Here is a 16,411-nt window from a genome sequence, read left to right as displayed (position 1 = left end):
ATATAGTTATGATTTTGTACCTACATTTACATACCTTATGTACATCTATTTAAAGGGCTTCTTATTATTAATTGCAATATCTTCTGTTTTTTAAAGCGTTTATTATTACTCTTTTTATCATGTGAATATTTTCCATAGTTTTTATATTTTGCCCAAAACAATAAAAATGACTTACATTTGAATGTTGTTTTAAATTTACCAGATTATTTTTATATACACTTTCTTCCTAATTTTTAGAACTACCCCATGCACCAAGCAGGGCTATCTTCATTCCAAAATTGAGGAATTTGAGAGCCACTGTAATAAGTAATTTTACCCAAGTACAGTTAGGGGTGGTGATGGGGGAATGAAACTAAGAACCCAGTTTTCCAGACTGCTAGGTCAGTGCTCTCTGAAGCATGATGTTACCCTAGTCCAGTTTGAATTACACATTGAACATTAGAGGGCCTTAATCTTGCTACTTTCCTGGTCTTGAAGTACATGTGGTTTGAGGCACTTGTAGTCTATAGGCAATTGTAGTCTATAGAATGAATGAAGGTAGAACACCCTTGCCTGACCGCAGGCTTTCATTCAAGCCAAAATGCTAAGTTTCATGGTCTCTGATACCAATCTCTCAAACACTGACCACTTAAATGGTCAGTAACAATATTAAGCGTGTATATCATGAGTTAGGTGAACATTTAATGTATGTCTATCCAAATATGTCATCTTATTAAACCAAACAAAGGCTTTTAGGGAGAGAAGCAAATAGAAGGAAACATTTCACATTTATGCAAAGAGCTTTACATACATTGTTTCCATTTTGTTCTCCTAACAATACTGTGATGAGACTGCTGCTGCTCAGAAAGAATAATTTGCTTGCCCAAGGTCATAATAGCTAGTAAATGCTAGAACTAGAATTGTAATGCAGAAAGTCTGACTTCAGAGGTTTTGTTCTTATTCAATGTACTCAGTTTACAAACAGTTATTATAAAAATAAGTTCATTGACATGAAGAAGTTTTAAAAGGATTTAATAAACAAAACTAAGGAAAAACAGTGGTTACTCAGGGACATTTCTTGCACCAAGACCTGGGTGGGTAGCTGTGGTAGGTAGCCCAGTGCCCTTCAGGAGAGTCTGTTTCATGAATCTGTCTTTAATCTGCACATGTTCATGCTCTTCTTCAAGCAGCACCATTCCCTAATCCTGGCTTTGAAAATGAGGACTGGGATCACAAAACAGGCTTTCTTCTCTGAGGAGAAAGTGAGATCTCAGATGCAAAAGTTCTTGGAAAAGTGAAAAACGTTGGCCATTTAGCTACATTTTGCTGTGCTCAGCCAGTAAACTTGAGAGTAGTGACAGCAGCAGTGGGATTTTGTGCACTAACATCTTCTTAAGGAAAAGGCGCTTGTGTGAAATAACAGGAACCGATGTACCTGCAGAGACAGTTCAGTGTGCTAGAGCACTGGCCAGTTCTGTACGTCAGTCTTTTGCCAGGAACCTAAGGCAGCCTCTCAGAGTTGTGTGCTGTCTTCTCCACTTCGGTGGCATTTGTGAGGCTGTCTCCAGTGACAGGTCTCTCTGATCACTGTCTTTCCCATAAAAGCTTAGCTGTGATTCATGTGGGTGCCTTCCAGACTGCGTGGCATCACACAAATGCTTGCTCAGTTCAATTAACACTGAATAAGTGACTCAGTAAGGTAACACAGGCACATATTATAAAATCTGAGAAGTTCTTCAACATGTCTGACCATAGCTATGAAGACTCAGCCTTAAGAACTTATTCCTCCTTTATTACTTCCTAGATGATAACATGAAACAGAATATTTAATATCTTTTTAATGTTAATAACATGTGCACAACTTAATATGAGCACAAAGAATTTACTATATACACTGCTGTTATTTATTCTGTCTTTGTTCCAGAGGGAAGTGCTCTGGAAACAAAGCAGAGATAATATATTTCAAAGAATATCAAATAATGAAAAATAACTAGCAGATAATGAAAGGGAATGCACTTAAGAAGGAAAACATTTCAGGAAGGAATTTACTAGAGAAAATAATCACAAAATAAAGATGCAGCCTGGAGAAGCAGCCAGTGTTTTTGCTGCCACTAGACTGGAAGCTGGCCACAGAAACATTCTGTGTTGTATGCATATGGGTAGCCTGAGCGAAACTTAACACATAATGTCGAATGATTAATCTAGACATCACTTGTTACATAGCATCACATTCTAACAGGACTGAATTATAACCTTATACATGAAAAAGGCAGCATTTTGAAGTTGCAGTATGAGGTCTACAGCCAGACTGTGGAGGTTAGACAGTCTGCTACTTTGTATAAAAACATACTGAAACACTAAAAACGTTAGTAACTCTTCTAAAGGAACAAAGAAACTATCTGGATTTCTTAAAAAATAAAAAACGCTATACATACACTACACTGAGCTGTTTTGTTTGTCAAATCTTTGTCAATCTTCTTTATTCATAAACCTTCTTCTCACTTAAAGGTGAATTAAAAAGTCATTTCAGTATCATTTTGAAATCATCCTGGTATAGACACATACCTTATTTATTAATATGCTGTCTACTCTCAGGAAATCTTCCTTTGATAGATGGGTATTTGCAAGTTTCATTATCTGTCATATTTCACTTACAGTTGCTTCATTTTTCTTTCTTTGTAGTATTTTGTTTAAATTTGCTAAGGTTTAATACTTTACTTTGATTTAAGCTTTTTTCTTTCCTTGATTTAAGATGTGAAAATTGATAAGCTACAGAATAAATAAACTTATCTTAATAGCTAATGTTTATATATACGTGTATATATACACGTATATATATATATATATATATATATATATATACATATACATATACATACGTGTATATATACATATATATATATATATATATATATATATATATATATATATATATATCTCCTAATGGTTTGTTTCTCTGAAGAACCCTAAAACAACAGTTCCTTAATCTCTCTCTCTCTCTCTCTCTCTCTCCCCATATATATATATATATATATATATATATATACACATATATGTATATCAAGGAATTGTCTTATACAATTGTGGGAGCTAGCAAATTTGAAATCTGTAGGTCAGGCCTGCAGACAAAGAGAATTTCTTCTTCCTCAGGGAAACCTCAGGTTCAGTCCTCAGGCCATTGGGCTGATTGGATGAGGCCTACCCAGACATAGAGGTAATCTTTACTTGAAATCAACTGATTGTAGATGTTAACTACATCTATAAAATGCCTTCACAGGAATACCTAGATTACTGTTTGACCAGATAATTTGACACTGTAGCCTAGCCAAGTAGACACTAAAATTAACCATGACAGAATTTACACAGATCACAAAACAGGTAAATGGGAGAGGATAACTCACACTAAAGTCTGTCTGATGAAAAAGACCCTGGTCCTACATAATCACCCACAACCGTCATGGTTAGTGGAAAACAGGGCACTATGCCAGTTGGGCCAGACGACTGAAGAGTGTGTGAGGAGAGCTGCAGATTGGTGACTGTCCTAGGGTATAGGGATGACCTGTTACGAGGTTGGGGAGAAGGGCTCCACGGAGTTTGGAAATCTAAGAGTATGAAAAAAATAAAACATAGCAGTGTGCATGACCTGGGGTGTAGCTAAGTAGACTGCAGAGATTTCCCTGTCCAGTCACGGGCTCCTTCTTCCTCTCTTTGAACCCAGTATACATAGGTCAGAGCAGGAAACTGCTATCCTCGTGAACATTTATGTGGAGGATCTGACCTAGTAAATGTGAAATACATTATAGTGATAAATACAGAATGTGGTGAAGCACTGGAGACTCCGTTTTCCTTGTCTGTGTCTTGTTCCAAGTGAAAAAATGGAATTTAAATTTTACCAAAGCTTTTTTCTTATGAAATAATCCTTGCAAGAGAGAAAAAGTCATCTCTGGGGCCTGGTGGTATGCTGAATGAGAATACCTTGTATGTGTCTTCAGGTAAGTTATTTTAGCAGTGGGCCTACAGAAAATTATCACAGATGTAAAGCTCCCTCTCTGCCTTAACCAGGATGAGTAGTGAGAAAGCTCAGAATAGGAGTTAGTGAAGGAAGAATCTCAGACTTTATTGCTAGTAACTGTGGAATTCTTATCCACTACTTACATTCTGTGTCTTGTTTTTGACCCGCCTTAGAGATTTTTGCTTATCATATCACCTTGAAATTGCATAGCACTGCAGGCTGTTTTTCTTGGTGTTTGTGGTTTTTTTAACAGGAAAATGAAGAGCTCCAGTACATATGCTATCTGTATAGTAGAGTAATATGAAGGAGAGAAAATTCCTTATTTAAGGCTTAATATGTAACATATGTATATGTTGGTTTGACTAATCAAGTGTAGCTTAAACTCTGGTTATTTTTAAATAGATTTCAAGGAAAAATGTTTTGTCATTAGAGTCTTCAAGAACATGTTCAGCTATTTTTATGTAACTGTAACCACCCCCGACTCCAGGCTTTCTAAAAGAATTACATAAATAAGCACACATTTATGCAATAGTTTTCTTACAAATATACCTAAGGAATATCCCTCTAAGTCAGAAAATGAAGAAATAGCCTTATCCCCATTTCTTATAGACAAGCCAAGGCAAAGGCAAGTCGAATGACTTGCCTAATCCTCTTAGATAATTAAAATAATTTAAAAAATAAATGGTCTGAAAATAATCTATAAGGACAGGGCAGCCTTCTGGGCGAGGGGATTGAGGGAGTGCTGGACAGGGAAGAAAAATGTTTGGTTTAATTTGAAGGGACAGCGGCAGTTTACTGCTGATTACACACTCAATCCACATGCACCTTCTGCTTTCAGATCAGATATGGTACCTACCCTATCTCATATGACAAAAATCATCCTGGAGCCATGCTTAGCACTTTATGTGTCCACTGGCAACTGCACGTAGGCCTTCATTTAAATATAAAATAAACTTCTACCTCTCTGGAATCACTCACAGGTAGAATGAGTCTTGGACAGTAAAATAAAATGAGACTATAAATTTCCCCTAGTCCTTATGGAATTGAGATGAATTAATTTTCCACTTTCCTGTGGTGAGGTGATCACTATCAGATTCACTTTGTTTATACTTTGAAATAAATTTACTCTGCTATTCATGTTCTTTTCAAAACTTTGGCAATTATTTCCTGATTATGTAGTCGATATGTGCATGTAGTAGACAATTTGGATCTTGAGATTGCATACTAAGCGAAATAAGTCAGAAAAAGTCGAGAACCATATGACTTCACTCATATGTAGGATATCAAACTGAAAGCAACAAATGAACAAGACAAACAAGCAAACAAAAAAAAAAATCATAGACACAGGCAACAGTTTAGTGGTTACCAGAGGGTAAAGATGGGAAGGTAAGGAGGGATGGGGGGGGTAGAAGAGGGTAAAGGAGGTTAAATATATGGTGATGGAAGGAGAACTGACTCTGGGTGGTGAACACACAATGCAATGTAAAGATGATGTATTATAGAAATATACACTTGAAACTTATGTACTTTTATGAACCAATGTCACCCCAATAAATTTAATAAAATTTTTAAAAAAGAAAATTGGGAAAAAAGAGATACAATATAAAATAGAATGTATATCTTTCCACAACCAGAAGTGATCACTGTTCAGATTACATAGTTTATATATTCTTTTTAAAAAAAACTGACTCATACTATATAGTTTTGTATCCTGCTAGTTCATTTAGAACTGTATTTTGACTATCATCTGATACTACATTTTTCAAATATTTGTTTTAATCACTGCATTTTGTTTTGTTGTCTTTTTGTTTTTTAAAGTAAGTCTAATTCATTCCTTTGGCATAGTGGTGTTCCTCCATTTTTATTTTTTCCATCTCTATTTTTCTAAATTTTTGCATTAACCATTTTTGACATTAAATCTATTTTTGCATGTCTTGGTGTTTCCCTAGGATAGATTAAAAACAGTCCTCTAGAAATCGAGCACCAGCGTGTATGTCTACCAAAGGAGTATAACAAACCCCATCTCTGCTCTTGCCATGTAGTCTAAGTTTCTTAAATTTCTTTATTTATTAGTTGAGGGGAAATCATATCTCATTGTTTTAATTTGCAGTTCTTAAATTACTAATATAGTTAAAATTTTGGTGCTTATAAGCTATATTTTTTCTTATTCAAATTTTTGTTATAGTCTGTTTATGCTTCAGTTGAAAAGATCATCTTGAAACTGGGAAACTTCTTTATACAGTAAAGACATTTTGTTTGCTAAAATACTCTCCTAGTGAATAATTTTCCTTTTAATTTTTTAATAATATTTTTGAAATGTAGAAGCAGCTGAAGTTTTGCACTAAAACATTATTTTTCCTTGTTTTCTTTTTCTAGAACCATCTTCCATATTCAGAAACTAGATAAATGTCCTTTTTTTTTTTCAGGTTTGGTTTTTTAGTTTTTGTGATGAGCTTTTTATATTTAGCATTTTAATGCATCAGGAACTTACTTTTACATATGACATGAGGAAAAAGTATGACCTGATTTTCCTCTTAATACGATATACATGTGTATGTGTCCATGTTTCTGTGTATGTAAATGTGTACGTGAAGATGTGATTTATCATGCGTGCTTAGTTATATGTTAAGTGTGTACTCTGAGGTCTGTTACATTGTATTACTCATATGTACACTCTTTTATGTTAATTTGCTTATAGGTTTTTTTTTTTCCTCTAAGAACTACATTATTTTAATGATTGCAGCTTTCTACTGTTTTTTAAATGTCCAATCGGAAAAGTTCCTCCTCCTGCTAATAATATTTTATACATTTTTGTTACTTAGGTTTGCCAGAACCCAATAAAGACCACATCTTTCAAGGCCTGACACAGGACCAGGGGTTTTATACATCCAAAGACTTTTTGCCACTTGTAGCCAAAGGCAGTAAAGCAGGTATAACATATTATCTTTTACTCTTAATGTTGCCTATGTTGTTATATGTGTTGTAAATTTATTTTAAATTCAGGCTCAGTAGGACATTGTTCAGATCTCAGATTGATCCTTTCATAACACTGATATAAAGAAAAATAGAAAATAAAAAAGGCCTGATATAACAGTTTGCCAGAATCGTCTGTTTGTTCATTCTTCCAATTAAACATCATCATAAGGATTTTTCACTGTATTATATACAGGTCTAAACTGCATCATGAAAATGTGCTTCAAAGTGATGAAGTTGTGAACAAACACTAGAAGATTTTCTTAAAAGAAAGGGCTGGAACATCAGTTTGGGAACTATTATATTTAATTTATTTTTAAATGGACAAATTATTGTCTAGCTTACATGATTTGTGTCCCAGCAGGCAGAAAGATTGACTCTTCGGGAATAACAAATTTATGAAGTAAAAGCAAAACACTTTGATAGGCATCCCGGTACACAGTTTCTGTGTAACATCACTTCATAGATCCCAGGAACAACAACCTGAAGCAAAACCTGGGCTGTATTTTGATTGGGCTGCAGTCATTGTCTTAGTGAACAAAGTAGCGTAATATATTCTCCAAAGCAAGATCATCTAAGTCCTTTAAACATATAATTTTTAAAAAGTCTATTCTGACATCTAATTACATGTGGAAAAGATAGGTGCTTAAATTTTTCTCCCAAAATTAAGGGGGGGAAAAGTAGCTTTCTCTATTAGATCATTCTGCGGAAGTTTATGGCTAAGGATGTGGGCCATCTCTCCACCTTCCTTCTTCCAGGAGAAGAGGATGCCATTCTTAGGAAGGTCATAGTACACATCACATAGAATTACAGAGGGACAATTGTGTAATCCCAAACGCAGACTCTTCTAAACACAATGATTACACTTACAGAAACTGCAGGTCTATACTATCCGTGATGCCATTTCAAAAATTATAGTAATTTATCTTAGCAACAGTATAATCTGAAAATATACTGCCACTTAACCCATAGAGAACACCTGCATTTTTTTACATGAATTTTTATATGGACATTAAATCATATAGATGCTCTTGAGAAATGGATACTTAGAAAGTCATTCTTTAATTGCTCAGTTTTATAAACAAAACGATGGAAAGTGGTAAAAGGAAGAAAGTTTTACTTTGCTATTTTAAAAATAGTTAATTTTAGAAATTCTAATTTATTACTACATAATAATAACAATAATTAAATAATTATTCAGTTACATAAACACTTATTCAGCATGTTAAGTTTCAAAGTTTACTAAATGTAATATATAGCAGGCTATATGTGAGAAATCTTATAGTAACCATGTAACGTATTTTCATGAAATGTGAATGATTAGCCCAAATCATAAGGACCAGTTTTTCCTTCTAACAAACAGAAATTTAATGATGCCAAGTTAAAAAATATATATCACCACTTTGCCAAAGAGAGTTTTAATTGATTGGTCCCAGTTTGTTATGACCTAAATACTTCAAAATGTGCTGCAGCTTTCCTTCTAGAAGGAAAAAAGGGTTAAAGGTACTGACTATGAAATTATATATATGAGCATATTTTTAAAATGGGAATAAAACTGTCTTTCAATGAAGCAGAATAATTTGATAGTGACACTCCATCCTCGAAAACTGCAAGATGCAATTTTACACTGCTTTGAGTACAAGTATCTTTTGAGCTGTCATGCAGAAATGGTTTCTCTACTTGAAAATGGGGTTTTCCTTTCATCATTCAGGAATGTGCGCCTGTCACTCTTCATTGCCGTCCATACGGGGAGCCGTGATTGTTCTCGGAGCTGGAGACACTGCTTTTGACTGTGCAACATCCGCTTTACGTTGTGGAGCCCGCCGCGTGTTCATCGTCTTCAGAAAAGGCTTTGTTAATATAAGAGCTGTCCCTGAGGAGGTAAAATAGAACCATCAGAAAATATGGGGTTGTAATGCAACAGATTTTAGGAGATGCAACTGTTAATGTGCAGTCTCCTAGTTTGCATTATTAGAATGTTCTTGGAATTGTGAAATACAAATTTCAAAATTTCTGGGCTAACCAGAGTTGTTTTTCTAATTCAGACATTCAGAGTAAAAGACAATTATTTTAAAATACTGATTTGGATAAAATGAGAAATTTATCAATATACTAGTTCTCCTTATTTTCTGTGTTAATATCTTTGAAATATACTTAACTAGTTAACAGTGGAATGTGCTAAATCTTCCATGTCCTGAACAATAGGTACTCTCCTCAAAATGTATAGATATTAGGAAAATGCAATAATTAGAGACATTCAAAAATTTCCATAAGCTAAATTTACAAGCTGCAAAGATACATACCTTGGTCACACTTACTGTCAATTCATTCTGCTCTGAAGCCAACAGAACAAAGAGATGCAGTTTATTTTTTTAAAAGAGCTCTACTGTAAGCATTATTTAGAATTAATAATTAGTTAACTTACTAAACATGACAGATTTAAAATCATTTCATTCTCACAGGTGACTGGTGACTAATCTTGGGTGACTCATCAGCTGGGTACATGTACCACAGACTTCTCAAATTTCCATGCTAATAGAGAATCTAATGCCTTACAAAAGATATTAGTTCTGAGAACAAGAACCAAATGTATTTATAGTAAGATAAATTTCTCCTTTTATCCAAATCAGTATTATGAATGTGATTTGCTTTAGAATGCCTGAACAGATTTGGAGTCTCTATACTAGGCAAGAATTTTAACTGTCGTCAATAGGTAATTTGTCACATATAGATTAACTATATTAGCGCTTAATTTCAATAAATATCAGAATCACCACTGGTTCGTGGTTGAGCTTCAAATGTCAACTTTATTCTCTGGGCTTTGCTCCATCCAGTCTACCCTTTCAGACTTTTTTTTCAAAATTCAGATGGAGATGGTCTTATATGAGTTTTTTCTGGGGTTTTAGGCATCACTCAGTACTGTCTCATCATGGTACAGATAATAGGAAAACAGCCATACTGTAGTTAAGTGACTTGCTTAAGATGAAGCAACACAGGGGCTGATTTTATTTATCTTGGTATCCCTCAGCAAATAATAAGCACTTGAGAAATACATTTTGAACTACATATTTTAAATCATATTCTGATCCTAGTGTCAGAATTTTCATTTTGTAAGCCTGCACCATGAGAGTTGGAAAGTAAAATGACCCTAAATGGCAATCGATGTCAGTTTACTCCACGCTTTATATTATAGTCACCTTCCATTGGGAAGAGGAACTAGAAATGAGTGGTGACTATTTCTTTTGCCTAAGTACAACACACACACACACACACACACACACACACACACACACAAATGAGACCAGATAATTATTTGAGAGGGCACAGATAGATGTTTATTTATTTATTTAGTCAACCTACATTTATGGAACATCCACTGTGTACCAGGCATTATTCTAAGCAATTTGAATAAATTGGATAGAAATTCTTGCCTTCATGAAGCTTGTACTTCGTGAGGGAAGACGCTCAATCAAACAAATAAACTGTCACATAAATTGTGTATTGAAGGTGGTAGTGCTATGGAGAAAAGTTAATTAATATAGAAGTATAAGAAAGATGCATATTGGGAGGGCGTATCATGGACAAGGAGGCAGGATTTGCCATTTTATACAAAGTGGCCCAGGAAGGAAGTTTCTCTAATAAGATGACTTTTAGGCGCAAAGATGAAGACATTAAGGGAAAATAGACATCTGGGAGAAAAACATTCCACATCAAGACAAACATTCACCCTTGACTGAGGAAGGCTCTGAGACTCCTGGGAACAGAAAAGAAAAAAAAAGGTCAGAGTGGCTGGAACAGAGTAGAGAGGGCAGCATGAGGCAGATCAACTAAGGTCTTGTAGGCTTTCATAAGACCTTTAGTTTTTACTGAGTGAAAGAGGAAATCATTATACTGTTTTGAGCAGAGAAGCACCAAGATCTGAGTTGTATTTTAAGAGGCAGAAGCAGGGAAGCTAGTCAGGGGCTAGTTGAAAGAGTAGCTATTCGTTAATATGACTGGATTACAGGAAGGAAATGGTCAGAGTCCAGGCACAGCTCAGTCAGAAGGCCAGAGCTCAGTGGACTGGTCCGTGGGTACCAAAATGCTGAGAGGAAGCAGTGAGTCCATGGGACCCCACGTCACATAGTTGCCACAGAGCTTAGTAGAACTCTAGTGGATTGGGGCTTAATTAAAGCTGGAACGAATGTTTGGATGTTTCTTTATTATTAGCCTACAAGAAACCAAATCATTTATGTATTCTTAAAACTACTTGACCATGAGCTCCGTGACAGCAGGGCCGTGGTCATCTCTCCTGGTCACTTTATTCTTCTGCCTAGCACAATGGGCGCCATATATAAAGTGTGCAACAAATAATTGTGGAATGAATGTTATCTGGAAGGAATCAGCATCCAAGGTTTCTAGCGTCAAAAGGGCTGATACTTTCCAACATGGATCAGTGTTACAATGGTTGGCCTTTGAAGGGTCATTTGGTAATTTTAGGCAGAATTCCTCAGCATGAGAAGGAATAATAAATAATGTATTATTAGAATGTGCATAGATTTCAGAGTTGGGTCACTGGTCAGTGTTTATGCTTTTTTAGGATTGGGACTTTCAGCACTTGTAGAGATTCCACGTTTATCCCTCATGATCATTTTGTGTACATCAAAAAAATGGGCCCATGACATGGTAATGTTAACACTTAGGAAGCTGGAAAGTCAGGAGGATGTCCAATAGCATGTATCTAATTCAGGATAGGGTTTTTGAAAGAATGTGTTTTAGGACAAACCTTTTTTTAAATAATTGTTTTATTTTATTTTATTTATATGGGTTGACATACAATATTATATTAATTTCAGGTGTGCACCATAGTAATTAAACATTTATATAATTTACCACCTTGAATGTACCCAATCTCCTCTAGGACAAACTTTTAACTGATATGAGGAATTTAATATTATACCTGATTTCTTTGTATTTCTCTTATTCTTCCGATGCTCTCTACCCCCAGCACACACAACTGCAACCATGCTTGGTTTCTTTAAAATCAGTGAAGTGTGAGGAACAGGAGCATTTAGAGTTTTTCTCAAATATGTATATTGTCTAATGGGTTTGGACTCTTGGATGTAATTTGGGAACAACATGATTTGTCTTTTGGTAGATGGCCTTACCGCTAGGCGTCAGCATGTGTACTGTATCCAAGGCTGAAGTCGCATTCACAGATGGTTCGTGAGGGAGGCAAATGCAGAACAACGTACAGTTCTCTCATCCATTAGTGACAAATATGGATTATTATTATAGAGGCCAGTTACATTAACATGGAATTGTTTCAGACTGTGTACATTGCATGATTGGTAAAAAATAACAAAATGATTGGATCCAGAATGTTTTAATTTACAAGTTAGGAGGCACCACCCAGCAGATTTTGCAGAGACAACCACATTCTGTTTCTCTAATGAAGAGGTCCTCAAACTTTCATTTGCATCAAAGTCACCTGGAGCGCTTATGAAACACAGCTTGCTGGGCCCTTGTCTCAGAGTTTCTGATGCAGTAGGTCTGGGGTGGGCCTGAGAATTTGCGTTTTTAACAAATTCCCTGGTGAGGCTGCGGCTGCTAGTCCCCTGCTCTAAGGTATCGTCGGTGTAGTTTCCAGCTCTCTAATTAGAGCCATCAGCAGTGGGCTGTTTGGGGGCACGCACCATCTTAGTTAAGAAAGCATTCATGCTCCAGGATATAGGTTTGATGAAGATACGGAGGCATCATCGGCATATTGATGTGATTCTGATTCCAAATGTCTTTCAGGCTCCCTTGTGGCCTCACACATATGCTAAACAGGATGCTACTGACAAACTCTGGCTTCTCAGCCTGGGTCCTTAGGGAAAGCAGCCAATCACGCAGCACTATCCGCTAAGAAGATGAGGGAACTCTGTTAATAATTCCCTGCAGGACGTTCTGCAAGCTTAAATAGGTGAGATTAGATTTCACAGGATGACAGAAGCCCCCAAAAAGCTGGTATTAAAAGCTGTTGACAGATCAGATAGACCTGCAAGACTGCTTTAGGCAGTTGGGAATCCCTAAAAGGAGGCATGAAGGTCAGAACTCAACATTCCCACTTGAGTGGATCATTGTAAAGGATCAGGCTGGGGAAGGACTTTGTAATTTGTATTAATTAGTACTGAGAAGAATATGGTATAAAATTATTTTAATAGCAAAATCCCACACACGAAGAATATTTCAAGAATCTGTTGTTCACATATTCAGTTTCCCAAATACCAGCAAAACATGATGTGTCTTTAAATCTGCTATATTTTACAGGGGCTCTCTGTACTTCTCAAGAGTGCCCTTGACTTCCCCTATCTGTTTGCACACTTGGTAACAGCTTTACCAAGTTTACCAAGATATGTCTGTTTCCACATATTTTATCATTCAGAGGTCAACTGTTCTGATAATTAATGCTACTTTATTATTTTTAATAACAAAAATAACAGTACCAGATTGCCTGGTCTGTTAGTCAAAAATTTCTTCATCTGTTACTGCAGTTCTGAAATAATACATCTTCATGGGAGAGAATGGGCCTTTTAATAGAGTCCTTCTGGTCCACAGGACTCAGCCCATAAAGATTATGCATGTGGCATGATGTGCAGTTCTCCCCGCTCGCATGTTTTTTAGTAAAAATCAATGCTGTTTTTGTATTACCTAAATGATAACAACGTTGACACACCTCAGAGTTTCTGGTTTGGAAAATGGCAAAAGAAAATTGAAATTGAGTACATATAGTTACATAGGAAATGTTTTGTAGATTTTCTTTAGAACCTTGACCTGAGTAAGTGAATTAGTATAGAAATTGGTTTCAATTGGCAAATTTTAATTAATAAAAACTAGCACTTTCCACCCTTACAAAATCACATTTAACAAATATTAAATTAAAGCGAGGAACTAAATTTTAGCCAGCACAAAATGTCTATGTGTTTTTCTTTTTAAATATTTTAATTAAAATATAGCTAGCGTAAAATATTATATTAGTTTCAGGGGCACACCATAGTTATTCAATGTTTATATACCTAAAAAGTGATCACCATGATAAGTCCAGCAACCATCTGACACCGTACTATGCTATCACAATATTATTGACTATATTCTCCATACTGTACATTACATCCCCATGACTTATTTTATAACTGCAAATTTGAGCCTCTTATTACCCTTCACCTCTCCCCCCTTTTTAAATTTTCCAATTACAATTGACATTCAACATAATTTTATATTAATTTCCGGTGTACAGCATACTAGTTAGACATAGTGGTTATGTAATTTAAGATGTGATCTCCCTGACTAGTGTAGTACCCACCTGGCACTATACATAGTTATCACCATGTCATTGACTATACTCCCTATGCTTTACTTTACATCCCCATAACTTTCTTGTCTACCAATTTGTACTTTTTAATCCCTTCACTTTTTTCACCTTACCCCCTAAACCCCCTCCCATCTATCACCCTGATAAATCTAGTACTCATCTGACATTGTACATAGTTATTACAATATTATTAATTATATTCCTTATGCTATACACTACATCCCCATAATTACTTTGTAACAACCAATTTGTACTTCGTAATCCCTTCCTCTTTATTCGCATCCCCAAAACCCCCTCCTATCTGTCAGCCATCAAAATGTTCTCTGTATCTATAAGTTTGTTTTTGTTTTCTTTGTTTATTTTGTTCTTTAGATTCCACACATAAGCAAAATCACACCGCATCTGCCTTTCTTTGTTTGACATACAGCACTCAGCACAGTATCATCCAGGTCTATCTATGCTGCTGCAGATGACAAGAACCCATTCCCTTCCCTGGTCTAGCAATAGCCCATCGTATACGTGTACCATTTCCTCATTATCTATTCATCCATGGATGGACACCCAGGCTGCCTCCATGTCTTGGCCATTGTAAACAATGCTGCAATGGACATATGGATACACACATCCCTTCGAAGTAGTGTTATGGGTTTCTTCAGATAAATACCCAGAAGTGGGATTACTGGGTCCTTCTTTGTCTCTTGTTATATCGCCTTTGTTTCTTTGTTTTAAAGTCTATTTTGTTTGGTATAGGTATTGCTACCACAGCAGTTTTTCTTAGTTTATTTCCATTTTCATGAGATACCTTGTTTTATTCCTTTACTTTTAGTCTATGTCTGTATTTCTATCTGGTGAGTCTCTTGTAGGCAGCATATGTAAGGGTGTTGTTTTCTTATCCATTCAGCCACCCTATCATGTGACTGGAGCATTTCATCCATTTTACAGTTTAAGTAATTATTGCAGATATACATTATAGTTATTGCCATTTTATTATTCATACTTTTGATTTCTCCTCCTCCTCCTCCTCCTCCTCCTCCTCCTCCTCCTCCTCCTCCTCCTCCTCCTCCTCCTCCTCCTCCTCCTCCTCCTCCTCCTCCTCCTCCTCCTCCTCCTCCTCCTCCTCCTTCGTAGTCCCTCTAAGATTCCTTTTAATACTGTTTGGTGTTGATAAACTCTTTTAGCTTTTCTTATCTGGGAAGCTATTTATCTGTTTTTCCATTTTAACTGATTGCATTGCTGGGTAGAACAATCTTGGTCGTAGGTCCTTGCTTTTCATCATTTTGACTCTTTCCTGCCAATCTCTTCTGGCCTGCAAAGTTTCTGTTGAGAGATCAGCTGACAGTCTTCTGGAAGCAACCTTATACATAACTAACTGCTTTTCTCTTGCTGCTTTTAAGATTCTCCCTTTGTCTTTAACCTTTGTCATTTTAATTGTGATGTGTCTTGGCGTGGGCCTCTTTGGATTCATCTTGTTTGGGACTCTCTGTACTTCCTGGGCTTGTATATCTGTTTCCTTCACCAGGTTAGGGAAGTTTGCAATCATTGTTTCTTCAAATAGGTTTTCATTCCTTGCTCTTTCTCTTTTCCTTCTGGTACCCTTATGATGTGAATGTTGGTATGCTTGATATTGTCCCAGAGGCCCCTTAAACTCTCCTCATTTTTTTTGGATTCTTTCTTCTTTTTGCTGTTCTGATTGGGTATTTTCTGATACCTTAACCTCTAAATCGCTGATTAGATTCTCCGCTTCATCTTATCTATTGTTGATTCCCTCTAATGTATTTTTCACTTCAGTTATTGTATTTTTCATTTCTGACTAGTCCTTTTTATGTTTTCTATCTCCATTTTTATGTTTCCTATCTTTTTGTTGAAGTTCTCCCTTAGGTCATTGAGCATCCTTGTAACCAGTGTTTTGAACTCTGCATCTGGAAGGTTGCTTTTCTCCATTTTGTTTAGTCATTTTTCTTGAGTTTTGTTCTGTTTTTTCATTTGGGCATGTTTTTTTGTCTCCTATTTTGGCTGCTTCCCTGTGTTTGTTTCTACGTAGGGCTGCTGTGTCTCCTGGCCTTTGTAGAGTGGCCTTATGTAGTAGGTGTCTGGTGGGACCCAGTGGCGCAGTC

The 16,411-nt window shown here is 36.0% G+C and overlaps 1 protein-coding gene across 2 annotated transcripts in view; it reads left to right on the top strand.

Annotated features, from left to right (window-relative positions):
- Positions 1–16,411, top strand: part of DPYD (dihydropyrimidine dehydrogenase) — a 795,862-nt gene that overhangs the window by 289,993 nt on the left and 489,458 nt on the right. For both annotated transcript variants that reach the window (XM_019747023.2, XM_074319316.1), the window contains exons 9-10: positions 6,814–6,921; positions 8,676–8,845. In XM_019747023.2, the coding sequence (XP_019602582.2) occupies positions 6,814–6,921; positions 8,676–8,845 (278 nt within the window). The remainder of the gene's footprint in view (positions 1–6,813; positions 6,922–8,675; positions 8,846–16,411) is intronic.

Source organism: Rhinolophus sinicus, linkage group LG14, assembly GCF_036562045.2.
Source record: "Rhinolophus sinicus isolate RSC01 linkage group LG14, ASM3656204v1, whole genome shotgun sequence".
NCBI lineage: Eukaryota > Metazoa > Chordata > Mammalia > Chiroptera > Rhinolophidae > Rhinolophus > Rhinolophus sinicus.
This window is presented reverse-complemented; position numbering and strand designations above follow the sequence as displayed.